This window comes from Hibiscus syriacus, unplaced genomic scaffold (assembly GCF_006381635.1).
Source record: "Hibiscus syriacus cultivar Baekdansim isolate YM2019G1 unplaced genomic scaffold, ASM638163v2 tig00110560_pilon, whole genome shotgun sequence".
Classification (NCBI taxonomy): Eukaryota; Viridiplantae; Streptophyta; class Magnoliopsida; order Malvales; family Malvaceae; genus Hibiscus; species Hibiscus syriacus.
In genome coordinates, this window is record NW_024062781.1 from 432,835 (window position 1) to 447,167 (window position 14,333).

The following is a 14,333-nucleotide window of genomic DNA, read 5'->3' on the forward strand; positions in this document are numbered from 1 at the left end:
TTATATTTCATAGGTGGTCGATGAAAAGAAATGACCATAAAAGTATACCTACTGTTTTAGAGGAAATTCGTTTACTTATTGATACGAAAGCTGGGTCTGAGGTATGTTTTTAAATTTGTTTAATTATTAATATTTTAATTTAAAATGTTAGATATAATTAGAATATTTTATTTATTTGAATTGTATATTTATATTTCAGTTTCAGTGGATACCTTATGCGAGCGATGAAGTGAAAGCTTGCATCCCACCCCACCTTAGAGGGTCATTAGAGGTATGGATATCGGTTATACCTCTTATATGTTATGCTATTATTGAGTGGCATCCAGTTGATCGCGTGCTCCGTCAGTATGGTTGTACGCAATATATTCCTGGAGCTCCTAGAAATTTAGACGACGTGCATAACATAGATAGACGGGAAAGAAATATGTTAACTGGGTGGTGAGACACAGAGATTGGATTGCGCTTTGGGAGAACCGATATACACTGTTGGCCCCTCGACAATATTACGCTGAAACTGGTCATATGGTTACGGATAACTATATGGACTGGTTTAATGAAAATGGGAAGTCGTTTCTACTTTCGGCGGAAGCACGAGGGGTTAACATTCCTAGGCGCCGAGAAAGACGTCAACCGTCTCAATATCATCGTCCCCCGACGCGTGGACGGAGAGAAGGCGCTACCGGTTCTGCATCAGTCCCACCACAACATCCTTATTCGTCGATGCCGCAGGGGTACATGCCCAGCCCTCCACTTCATATGCCAAGCCCACCAGTTTATATGCCATCTCCGCAGGGTTACATTCCGAGCCCGCAGGGTTACATTCCTAGCCCGCCAGGTTACATGCCTAGCCCGCCAGGTTACATGCCTAGCCCGCAGGGTTTTATACCATATGGAGGTGCATATACGACTATGTTTAATGATCCAGCATATGCTTCATATGCATCTTATTTGGCTGGTGGTGCTTCTCCGCAGACACCTCAATCTTCATCTGGATCACATACATCGATGCCAATGTTTCCACAGTTTCCACAGTTCCCGGGAGCGGTGGGATTGTTACTAGCACTCCTCCAGGGTCGTTATTTTATACAGGCCCTTCAGCCCCTTCAGCGTCATCTGCACCAAATGAAGAAAATGCTGCTGATGATGATAGTGAAGATGAGGAGACTGAAGAACAAGTTCCACGAAGAAATCCTCCACGAAATAGGCAACCACCGCCATGTGGAACTCATTCGAGACGACGACATCGGTGATCCAGTTATATTTAATGTTATTTAAATAATTAAATTTCAGAATTTTATGTAATTTGGTTATGTTATTTAAATGTTTCATGGTTGTTACATACATATTTTTTTATGTTATTTTTATTCACATTTAACATTAAATGTTTGATAAATGTTTTTAAAATACAAATTATATTATTCGAAATTTAAAATAAAAAAAATAATATTATTCAAATTTAAATTTAAAATATAAATTATAGTATTCGAAATTTAACATTAAATTTCAACTTAATATTCCAATTGTATTCGAAATTAAAAGTTATATTCCAATTATAGTTCACAATACTTAAATTGAAATTAAAGGACTCCATACATATGATTTTATCATTAACATATATATAAAACGTATACATTAAAATCAACTTATGTTGAGTTCATCGATCGACGTAATCAACCAAGAGGGGGGTGAATTGGCAATTTATTCAATGTCACATTTCAATGCTCATTCCATACAATTTCAATGTCACAATCAACTTATCACTTCACATTTATTCAATTTATCAATAACATTTTATCTAATTTATTCAAACTTCACATAACGTTTTAATTTAAGTTATTCTTAACTTGTTGAACATTCAAAAGAAGTTAAATTTAAGTTATTCCCCGAGGGACATGAGTGACATAATAGGGCAATGATAATATTCTCTGACGAAATAATGGAAGGCGCGTCCCCGGGAACGCGCCTTCACGTGAATAGTGAAATAATAGGTACTGATATATCTAGTGACCCCGAGGGACATGAATGACATAATAGGGCAATGATAATATTCTCTGACGAAATAATGGAAGGCGCGCCCCCGGGAACGCGCCTTCACGTGAATAGTGAAATAGTAGGTACTGATATCTCTAGTGTCCCCGAGGGACATGAATGACATAATAGGGCAATGATAATATTCTCTGACGAAATAATGGAAGGCGCGCCCCCGGGAACGCGCCTTCACGTGAATAGTGAAATAGTAGGTACTGATATATCTAGTGTCCCCGAGGGACATGAATGACATAATAGGGCAATGATAATATTCTCTGACGAAATAATGGAAGGCGCGCCCCCGGGAACGCGCCTTCACGTGAATAGTGAAATAATAGGTACTGATATATCTAGTGTCCCCGAGGGACATGAATGACATAATAGGGCAATGATAATATTCTCTGACGAAATAATGGAAGGCGCGCCCCCGGGAACGCGCCTTCACGTGAATAGTGAAATAATAGGTACTGATATATCTAGTGTCCCCGAGGGACATGAATGACATAATAGGGCAATGATAATATTATCTGACGAAATAATGGAAGGCGCGCCCCCGGGAACGCGCCTTCACGTGAATAGTGAACCGATTATAGAAACTATTATATGCAACGTATTATAAACTTTCAAAACAAACTTCAGTTCACAATCTTTCAAATTCTCAAATTCCCAAACTCTAAATTCTCAAATTCTCTGAAAATGAGTCGTCTTTCTGCTGTTGTTTTGTATGATGGAGAAATTAAGGAAGCTGAAGAGGGGTTGTTTTTGAGTCAGATCATTATATCCCCTTAACCTTGAAGAGAAACATCACAATTGAGGAGTTAATCACAAAAATTTCGTTAAAGATTCGTGTAGCAGGCCAGAGAAGACTATCTTCACTTCAATACAGATTTCCTACTGAACTTTTTCCGCTCACGTATACATCATTTCAGCTTTCAAACGATGATGATGTTTCTATGATGGTTGATGCTCATATGGGGAGTTCACAATCTCTTATTGAAATGTATGCCACTTTTATTGAGGTTCGTGTAACTCGTGGTCTCTCATATTCCTCTCACTTTGGCATTGCATATCAAACTGATCAAGTTGATAGCCCGACACAACTTATCTGTAATGATTTCACATCATTAATGGCGGATCCAACGCCATATACCATGCCATCAAGTTCAATAGGAAGGCATTCATCTGCAACTGCTTATGATCTCAACCCACGTGGCTTCACCAATAATCCATATGGCAACATCTCTTCTACTTCAAGGGGCAGACATTCATCTGCCAATGTTTTCGACTTACATATGGAAATGCCAACGAGACGACAGTCTATTCATATCCCACATGATACAATGGCCTCAAGTTCAAGGGGAGGACACGCAAGCGGGAACTTATTTGACCTCAACATTGGATTATCGGAGGAACCCTCATCTCCACTAGAAGAACCTCTTCGGGAGCCAGGTGCAGATGGTGCTGAAACGGGATTATTCGTTGAACCTGACTCACCACAGTTTAACGTACATTCTGATGATGACGAGGATGACGTTCCGATAAATACAACACCAGCCGAACTTCCTGCACATATGTATGAGGCTGATTATGATGCAATGTATGAGCCTGAATTTCCAGATCTTCCTGATGTTGGAAACTATGGACTTCAATCATCAGTCAATGACGGTAATTTACATATTGGAATGGAGTTCGCATCGAAGGAGGAAGCAATGATGGCAATAAAGAGTTACAATATTCGTAACTCAGTTCAGTCCCGAGTTGATCGATCTAACACGGAGAAATATGTCTGCTACTGCGTCCAACGTCACAACGGATGTCAATGGATGGTCCGTGTATCAAAGAGGAAGAGGAAGAACAACTTATGGGAACTAACCAGATACAACGGTCCTCATACATGTTGTGCAACAGGTATAAACCAGGATCATCCCAACTTGGACTCCAACATTATTTCAAGCAATCATGCCCATTGTGAAGCAAAGCTCTCATATAGCTGTTGCAGTGTTGATTTCTGCTATACAGTCCCAATATGGGTACACTGTCTCATATAAAAAAACGTGGTTGGCAAAACAGAATGCCATTTGCAAACTTCATGGCGAATGGGATTCCTCTTACAACGAGCTGCCCAGTTGGTTTCATGTTGTGCAAAGACTTAATCCCGGGACAATTGTTGAGTTCGAAACTCAACATCATTACGTGAATGATCGAATGGTTCGCGATCGCTGCCAATTTTACCGAGTCTTTTGGACTTACCCTCAGTGTATTAATGCAGTCAAGTACTGTAAACCAATTGTCCAAATTGATGGTACTTTCTTGTATGGGAAATACAAGCAAGTTTTATTGGCTGTGGTCCAAGATGGAAACCGCAATATTCTTCCTGTTGCGTTTGCCCTCGTTCAAGGAGAAGACACTGAGTCTTGGGCTTTTTTCCTTAAAAATTTACGTTTACATGTTGTCACCAGGGAACGAGTATGCATTATTTCAGACCGAGGAGCCGGGATAAAAGCAGCAATGGACTCTTTGGGTACAATGTATAGACCTCCACATGTTCAACATCGTTATTGTGTCCGTCATATTGCTGCAAACTATTACGGAAAATACAAGAAGAACGATGAACGTCAGTTAGTCGTGCGGATGGGTATGTTACTTTTTCCCAATTTTTCTATCAATTTCTTATTACTTATTTATACTTCATATTAACTATTACATATTCCTAATGACTTAGGTTACGAACTCTTACCTCAAAGGTTTGAGTCGATGCTACAAGAGCTGTTTGGCAAAAATAAGAAGGGGTGCGAGTACATTATGGACATCAGCAAAGAAATGTGGACAAATGCATATGACGGGGGGTATCGCTATGGTCATATGACAACAAACTTGGCTGAAGCAATAAATTCAACCTTAAAGGGGGCGCGTCATTTACCAGTCACGGCGTTGGTCAAAACGACTTATTTCGTTTGGGTCAACTCTTTGCAAAACTCGGTGGACAAGCTCTTACTTGGATGCAAAACGGACATATTTACCACCCAAGACTAGTAGCCGATTTACAGAAAAAAATGGCTACATCAAATGGGATGTTAGTTACAAATTTTTCTCGCACCCGTGAATTGTTTCGTGTAACCGAAATGCCACGTCCGCTGCAAGGGATTGAAGCTAACTCTTTCAGAGTTAATCTGCAAGAGAGGTGGTGCGATTGTGGTTTCTTTCAAGCACTCAAATATCCATGCTCTCATGTCATTGCTGCTTGCTCACATTCGCATTTGGACTACAAAATTATGTTGATCCCGTATACCAACTTTCACAAGTTTTCAAGGTATATGAATTTGAGTTTCCGCCCATAGGAAACGAAAGAGACCCAAATGAGATTCAAACTTGGCTTACAATTGTCCCAGATCCATTGCTATTGAGGGACTCAGGTCGTCCAAAATCTACTAGAATACATTGTGATATGGATATTCGGGAGAAGTCAACAGAACAAAAACGATGTGGGCATTGTAGAAACATCGGGCACAATAGAAAAAAATGTCCAGCTCTGTTATCATCATATAACCGTTAACTCTTATGTAATTAAAGTTTTTAAATGAATGTTTTTATTTCTAATAATTTAATGTTATCGCATTTATATAATTTGTCAATGTATGTACACCTAAATAATTTTTTTTAACTTTTAAATACATAAATATATTTAATATATTTATTTAATATAATATTTAATATTATTAGTTATAATTTTTACATTATAATCGAAACATTTTACATAATATAATCGAAACATTTTACATAATATATTATTAATTTATAATAATAATAAAAATAAACTATTTATTATAAAACAAAATACGTGTCTGCTGAGTTGGCAAAGGCGCGTCCCCGGGGACGCGCCTTTCACACGTGGCATCCAACTCAGCGAAAAACCGGGTAAAGCGCGCCCCCGGGGACGCGCCTTTGCCAACTCAGCAGAAAGGGTGCTAGTTTTGGAAATATTGGTCGAACGGTGTTAGAAAAGTAAAAATAAAAACAAACGGTGTCAGTGGGGTAAAATCACCGTTCTCTCAGTGCCCCTCATGTGTGGGGACCTGTACCACCTCCACCGTTAATTATTATTAAATACGTCAATTTGGGGTATAATTTCATGAATTTTGTGTTGTATTAATTTGACTGGTGATAGGTATACGTTTAACAGATAATGGACGAGTACAGATATAAAAAGTTATATTTACTGTGGAGAGTGAATAAGTAATGAGTTTGAGATATCCACTTCGTATATGCCTTTTTTGGAATAGTATGTCCACTGATAATTTATCGTATAATTATTATAAATTTATATATAATTTTAAAGATTATTTTATAAATCTTAAGATTTAAAAGGACATGACTTATAATCTAACCAAATGTTAGTGTATAAATATTTTTTAGAATTGAAGATCATTGTTTATCATATCTCAAATTGGTGGATATAAACGAATATAAACAGGTACGAGATGGGCGGTAGATATTCAGTTTGATAATAAATGTGGGATTGTATTTAAAAATGTACTCTTATATATATATATATATATATATATGAATTTAAAAATTTTACCAGTAATAAGTAATAGGTAGATAATAAATTCAAAAATATTATATAGATAAGAGAAGGAGTGAGAATATTCGCACCCATCTCACTTGTTTGCATTTCTATTTATCACCATCGTGATTTTGGATGCTATACTTAAAAGTCCAACTATGAATTAGGTATTTTAAAATAGGGTAAAGACGGTCTATGAATTAGGTAATTATTATCAAAATTGAATTTTACTCTATTTCCTATTTCATTAGAGCAATTTTAACTTTTCAATTTACTCACTGAACTTTATAGATTAATTATTTTGGATAATCCGTCGTCAAAATAATTGATGGCGTTATGACATAGCAACTTACATAAAAAGAAGTCATTTTGAATTCGTGAAAAAAATAAATTTAGACTATAACGATGTTATTTGACTAAAATAAGACCTTATCATAATGTCGTTAATTATCTAACAATATAATGACAAAAAAATCAATCTATAAATTTTAGTGAGTAAATTAAAATAATTAAAAATATGATAAGTGAAATAGGAGAGGAAATAAAATTTAATTACTTATACCTTTAAAATATTAACAAAACAACGAATAGTCATTTGAGGAGACCCTCAATAAAATATATTTAATCACATGTTTTTATATAATATATTAATAATATTTATTTAACTTCAATAGAGTCGGTCATAATGTTTTTTTAGATATAATTATCAATATTTAATTTATTAATTAATTAATATATATCATATATTACAAAAATAATATGAGATGATTTTTAGTTTAATTTATTTTATTTGAATTTATCAAAATTTAAAATTATAATTTTATTTAATAAATTTAATATTTTATATCATTAAACTCGTTAATTGTTGGTTTATCATAATATTTTTTTGTAATGAGTTTGGAGAAAATATTATAGGGTGAAAATGATGGAATAAAAGAGACAAAAGAGGCAACCAAATTAACCACCAAAAGAAAGTATAAAAATTTAACTCAAACGTCAATGGTTGTCCCCTCCTGTTCCCGCTGCGTCATCATCCTCCTCACTTTGTCTTTTTATTTGACAATCTTCCAACAACCGCGCTTTCCTTTATTCTTATTTTATTTCATTTCTTCTCCATAACCCTTCCTTTGTCTCTCCCCCCCCCCCCATCTTCTTCTTGAAACCTCGCTCTGACCAACACAACATGGCTTTCGATGGTTTTGTCTCCGACTATACCAAGGACATGCAAACCCTTGCTCTAAACAACCCCCCACCGTCAGCTGCCGAGCTCGATCACCGGGAAAGAGCCAAATGCAAGGCCGAGATAATGGGGCACCCCATGTACGACCAGTTGTTGGAAGCTCACGTCGCCTGCCTGCGTGTTGCCACTCCTGTTGACCAGCTCGCTCAGATCGATGCTCAGTTGGCTAGGTCACAAGAAGTCTTGGCTAAGTACTCCCCGGCCGCCGCCGCCGCCGGTTTTGCTGAGGAAGATCTCGATCACTTCATGGTAGCCCTTTTCCCTTCTCGTTTCCTGATCTGAGTCCTTTGTGTGTTTTATGGATCATCTTTCTCATTTGGGTCATCGTTGACCAACTGGTTTTAGGGTTTTCTCTTCGTTTAGTTATAATCCATCGTTTATATTGATTTTTTTTCCTTCTTTTTTGTGTTGATTTCTAGCTGCTAGATGTCGGTGGCGGTTCTCAAACTCAGATAACACTTTTAATCTAACCCTTTTGTTTTCTGGCTTCCTAGTTAATTCATTGAAAGAAAAATAAAGATGGAAGAGAGGAAGAGGAGTATCAGTACGACAAAAGAGATGACGTAAAATTTAAAAGGATCTCGAAGATATGTGTCGAAATTATTATGCCTCGTAATGTGAATCATCATGAATTTTGTGCTACCTATAAGAGGAATGTCCCTTGTAATTAATATCCTAAATAATGGAGCTTCTGAAGTGTTTTCCAGAAATCATTTGTTTTATTGATTGTTGTGATATGTCTCTCCTTGTATTGTTCAGAAAACAGTAATCGTTAACTTGGCTGATCATTGAGCATTTGTCCTTTCTTCAACATAAGCGATCATTAGATTAATCTTTGGACTTCATAATACTTAAGAAATAGAACCTTACATATTTTAGGGTTTATTGGATGGTCTATTCCCCTTTTGCATGTTCTAAAGCTGTCTAATATCAACATATTATATGCCATATCGGCATCGATCTGTTTCAGCATTCTCCTTTTCTTTGTACTGTTAATGTAGGCAAATTATGTTCTATTGCTTGGTTTCTTCAAAGACCAACTGCAACAACATGTTCGTGTTCATGCAATGGAAGCAGTTATGGCTTGTTGGGATCTTGAGCAATCACTTCAAAGTTTAACAGGTAAATCTCTCTCCCTACTACAAACAGCTCCCGGAAGAATTAGCATGACGAAGAATAATTATATTGTACTTATAAATTTTCAGGGACGAACTTAAACTTGTAAAATTTTAGGGGACAAACTTAAATGTATAAAATTCCAGGGGATGAATCTTGCGTTATTCCTGTTGGGACATAGTTCAGCCAATTTTATACACAATTGTGTTTGGTAGTTCTCTACTAGTGAACAACTGAACACTATTCAGATTTTACAGAGTTATATAAGAGACACCATGGCAGAGCAATGCTAATGAGTTGGCTCAGTCTTTAAAAAATACATCTAGCTTTCATGCTTACTGTAATTAAGTCATAATAATGAACTTAATCCTTCCCTGTTTATTTTGATAGTTTTGGAAAATGACTGCATTAACTGTTGATTGAACTAACATTGGCAAAACTTAGAGCTAAACTAAAAAGCATGGAACAGGTGTATCTCCAGGTGAAGGCACCGGTGCAACCATGTCTGATGACGAAGATGAAGCTGTAGATGGTGACGCTAGTTTGTTTGATGGAAGTTTCGATGGCTTTGACAGCATGGGGTTCGGTCCCCTTGTCCCGACTGAGACCGAGAGATCATTAATGGAGCGTGTTAGGCAAGAACTGAAGCACGAGCTGAAACAGGTATGATTTCTCGAACTTAATAGTAAAATGGCTAAACAAATAACGCTGCAGCTAAAACATGCTTCGGTCCTTTTAGGGTTACAAAGAGAAAATTGTGGACATTAGAGAGGAGATTCTGCGTAAGAGACGAGCCGGAAAGCTACCGGGCGACACCACCTCGTCTTTAAAAGCTTGGTGGCAGTCACATTCCAAGTGGCCTTACCCAACTGTGAGTGTGATATGTTTTTACCTGCCAGTTCTCATTGATCAACATATGTTACTTTCAACAGTTCCATGACAATAGTGTTTCCTCTTAAATATTCCTTCAGGAGGAAGACAAAGCAAAACTAGCTCAGGAAACAGGCTTGCAGTTGAAGCAAATTAACAACTGGTTCATAAACCAGAGGAAAAGGAATTGGCACAGTAACTCCTCTACCTCTCTGAAGAGCAAACGTAAGAGGTAGGCTGCTTATTAAAGAGTACCATTGGCTTCTTTTAACTTGGGGAAGAAGCAACACAGGATGAACCAGTAATGAACACTTAGTATAATTTTTTTTTTAAAACCTCTTAATAGATAACTCCATGTTTTGATGTTCCACTGTGCATCTGTTCATAGTAGAGGGAGTTGAGTATGACACTGTTGCAATGGGAATGACTAGCATCGCTTTTCAGCTTTACAAAATGCAAGACGTGAGCAGTGAGCACCAGTCAGTTCCAGGTCTATGGTTACAATGTTGTTTTAGATCCTTAATTTAGAGACTGGTAAAAATATCGAGTCCTCTGCATAATGATGAATGAGCATTGTTGTTGGACGGTTCTGGGCTCATGTTTTCATATATGTGGACAGTATTGGCGTTTATGTCATGGGTTATATTGTAAATTATGTGTGTGTGTGCGTGCAATGTTTCTACATACGAAGTGATTATTATATAATTTAATGATGCTTCAAAACTTTGTTCCGCCTGCAAACGTTATGGAAGTTACATAAATGAATGAATTAGCAACAAATGCCAAAAAGCACCCCCAACCCTGTTTAGGTTGAAAGTTGACCCAAGCATAGAAGTTGCATATAAACATAAAATTCAGACGGAAAGTCTAATGTCATCAAAATCAAGCAAATATAATTTCCATAAATAATATAATTAAATAATAATGAACTTAGTTCCCTTCCTCTCTCTGTGCTGTGTACGTTCATGCCAAGCAGCAGCACATCTACGACCACCTCCAGGCTACAACTGCCTGCAAATGCAAAGGAAACAAGAGCTGCCAACATTAAACAGATTCTCGAAAATAATATTTGAAAGCCAAGGGTTGAATTTTCTGCTTATTTTTGCGGGTTTTGTCCCTTTGACTGAATTTTGCTGCAACCGAGCGCAACTCGTTTGCTATCTCGGTGAAGTTCGGTCTCTCCGACTGCTCAGATGACCATCTCTCCATCAATGATCTCCATTCCGGGTCACAGCATTCTGGAACCGGTGGCCTTAGTGTATTACTTACAATACCACTGAACAAATTCAATTCAAGGCAAATGCTCAGTGACAAAGTGTGAACCATTGGAACACAAAGGTTTGAACAATAGAATTCATGAATACATTTATAAATAATGCAATTACCAATAATAGCCCCATAATGTAAGTCTGAATATGGTTCTTCTTGTAAGTTGTTACAATTGTAAATATTAGAGTTTATTTGTAATAGTGATAGAGATAGTATCTTATCTTTTAATAACAGAAGATAGGTTTGTATTTTAAATAACTCCTGGTTGTAGTAGAACTCTTGTAACCTAAGTCTTTAAATAGACTATGTAATTCATCATTTGAGATAAATATAAATACTCACTATTCTCGTGAGTTTCCACATGGTATCAGTCTAGGGATTGATCTTTCTATCAGGATCGATGGTGCTTCCTCTTGAAACTTCTGGCGCTAACTTATCGGCAGATTCCCTTCAAACTGTCAATGATTTCCTAGAACTCTCTGATGCCGCATTCATCTGCCATCGTTTCGTTGGCCACAGTTATCTTCCGTGATCTCAATCAGTCAAGATTTTCCTTATTGGACGGGGGAAACTTGGCTATATCACTGGTGAGATTCTGAAACCTTCTTCAACAGATCCATTTTATGAGAAATGCGTACGTGAAAATGGCAGGGTAATGTCGTGGTTGGTTAATACCACGTCTCCTAAAATTGGTACCAATTTCCTTCTTTACGATACTGCTGCAGATTTATGGGCAACTATTCGGGAGACATATTCCATTACAAACAACACAGCTGAGTTATTCGATATTGAGAGTAATGCATCGAATCTAAAGCAAGATGGCTTGAGTGTTACTGAATTTTTTCATACTCTGTCAGGTCTGGCAGCAACTTGATCTGTATGCGGTTCATGATTGGGAAACTCCCAAGGATGCAACCTTGTACAAACAGATACAAGCCCAAAGGCGGGCCTTTCAATTTCTTAATGACTTGAACGCTGACTGGGATGATGTGAAAGCTCGAATTCTTGGCACTAAGCCTGCTCTTTCCCTTCGGAAAGTCTTTGCGGAAGTCAGACGAGAAGATAGTAGGACATCTTTTGTAACACCCAAATCACACAGATTTGAATGTCACATGAAGTTTTAAAAGTGAAGACCCAAAAATTTTCCTCACAAATCATACTTGCTTCAAAGTATTTATATAAAGTACAAATTGTAACAATTTATAAAAATGGGACCCCAATTTAGAATCTCGATAAAAAAATAAATAACCCATATATATACTAACTATTTTCAAACCATGACCTCTACATACCTATCAAGCCAACATCGTCGTATTATGATACTCTTGCTGAGACTCCTCCAATGATGTCGTTATCCCATCGCGACGAAAACATATTTCGAACGCTAAGCTCACAAGCCACACATCACACAATACCTCTACCATACTACATGCATTCATCAAATGATCATGTTGACGAACGAAAATATGTGCATGTGAATACACTCAAACATACTGAGGTAAGTCTAATGGTTTGTTCGGAGGAATTTATGTGCATCTCAGGATGACACCCCTAGCTTACCTAACATCTCATGAATATGCAGAAACATATCAACAAATATGAGAAAGGTCCAACAATGTGGTCAGAGGAATTTACGTGCATCTCGGACAACATACTAGCCTTTCTAAAATGCAATAACTTCAAGGTAAGAACCGAAATTTTACGTGCATCAAAACTTATAGCCCTTAGTCTACCATGGATTTGCATGCATCGGAAGCTCACATCCCGATCCCACAGATATGGGCTCTCGAGCATAAGGTACGATTATGGAATTTACGTGCATTGGAATTTGTACCAGTATGACCCAAAATTTAAGTGCATCGGATGCGTACTCAAAAAAAAGATATTTGGATATCAACATAACATAACAGACAAACGTCATATGCTAGAGTAACTCGGGTGTCTTAGTCGTTTCCCGAGTATCAAACAAATGCTAGTTTTATGTCACTTTATTTCATAACGTTATTAGTCGAGTTGATCATTATCAATGATATCCCAAATTAAGGGTTTAAGTATTTAAGCAAATCAATTAATGGACCAAATTGAACTCATTCAAACATGCTGAGGTCAAGACAACATTTCTCAGGGAAGCTCGTCTGCTTATGGAGATTCCAAATCTGGGCTTAGATTTGCGATGAAGTCTTCCAATCGGTGTAGATCTATACTTTCTTCACTGTCGATTTTCGCCGCCAACCGCCGTCCGTTTCGACACAACCTCAGCACCAAGCTCTGCGTCATTTAGCGACCAAAACCCACCTATCCTTGAGTTGAGAACCGTTGCTGTTCTCCAGGATTTCGATTTTTACTGTTTCGTAATTTCCAGAAACTGTTACTGTTCCGCCGTCATTCTGCGTCGACCAGATTATTGTTTTCTGCTGCTAATTTATTGAGAGCATTCCCGGATTGCTCTTTTGAGGGACAAAAGTTAGGACGGATGGCTCAAAGCTCAGGGAAGGAAGGTGAGATAGTAACTTTGTTTGTGCAAAACATACCGCCTACATATCATTGGAGTGGGTTGAGACATCTATTCGGGAGGCATGGTGATGTGATTAGTTCTTATATAGCAAGGAAAAATGATAGAACAGGAAGACGCTTTGGCTTTGTTAGATTTTCTAATAGAGGTGCCTCAGTTAGAGCAGTCCAAAGATTAAATGGATTCTGGTTATTTGGATATCGGTTATCAGTCAAAGAAGCTCGGTATGGAGCCAAGAATCAAATCTGGAAACTGAAATATCCTTCAACTTCCAGTGCTACAACCAGGGTAGAACAAGGAACAAGCGTTAGTGGAGAAAGTCCGAAGGAACTTGCAAGAAGGAGGACTAGGTTAATTCAGGGGGATGTAGATGAGGAAGTTGTTCGAAAGCTCCAGAAGTGCCTCGTAGGAACGATGGCGACGGCATGCTCTTCGAGTCAGGTGGATGACAGATTACAAGCTGGTGGTCTAGGAGAAATTAAGACCAAGTCCCTGGGAGGGAGAGATTTCTTATTGCAAATAGCTGAGGAAGAGTTATACAGAACCTTGAAGGAGCAGAACTGGTTGATTTTAAATGAAGTTTTCCAGGAAGTTCAACCTTGGTCAGAATCTTACAGAGCTTCGGAAAGAGTTACATGGATTAAATTGTTTAGAATGCCGCTTCACTGCTGGAATCATAGCACCTTTAAGAGGATTGCACAACAATGGGGAGAATGCTTAGCGCTGGGAGAAAA

General features: G+C 37.7%; 1 protein-coding gene across 2 annotated transcripts; it reads left to right on the forward strand.

Annotated features, from left to right (window-relative positions):
* The first annotated feature begins 7,720 nt into the window (after positions 1–7,720).
* Positions 7,721–10,453, forward strand: LOC120132254 (homeobox protein knotted-1-like LET12). 2 transcript variants are annotated; one of them, XM_039149060.1, is made up of 6 exons: positions 7,721–8,081; positions 8,834–8,954; positions 9,418–9,611; positions 9,688–9,819; positions 9,920–10,050; positions 10,165–10,453. In XM_039149060.1, exons 1-6 carry the CDS (start codon positions 7,776–7,778, stop codon positions 10,166–10,168), a joined length of 888 nt encoding a protein of 295 aa, XP_039004991.1. In that variant the 5' UTR covers positions 7,721–7,775; the 3' UTR covers positions 10,169–10,453. The 2 variants fall into 2 exon arrangements, with proteins under 2 accessions (XP_039004991.1, XP_039004990.1); XM_039149059.1 differs by having other exon boundaries at positions 10,207–10,453.
* The last annotated feature ends 3,880 nt before the right edge of the window (positions 10,454–14,333 follow it).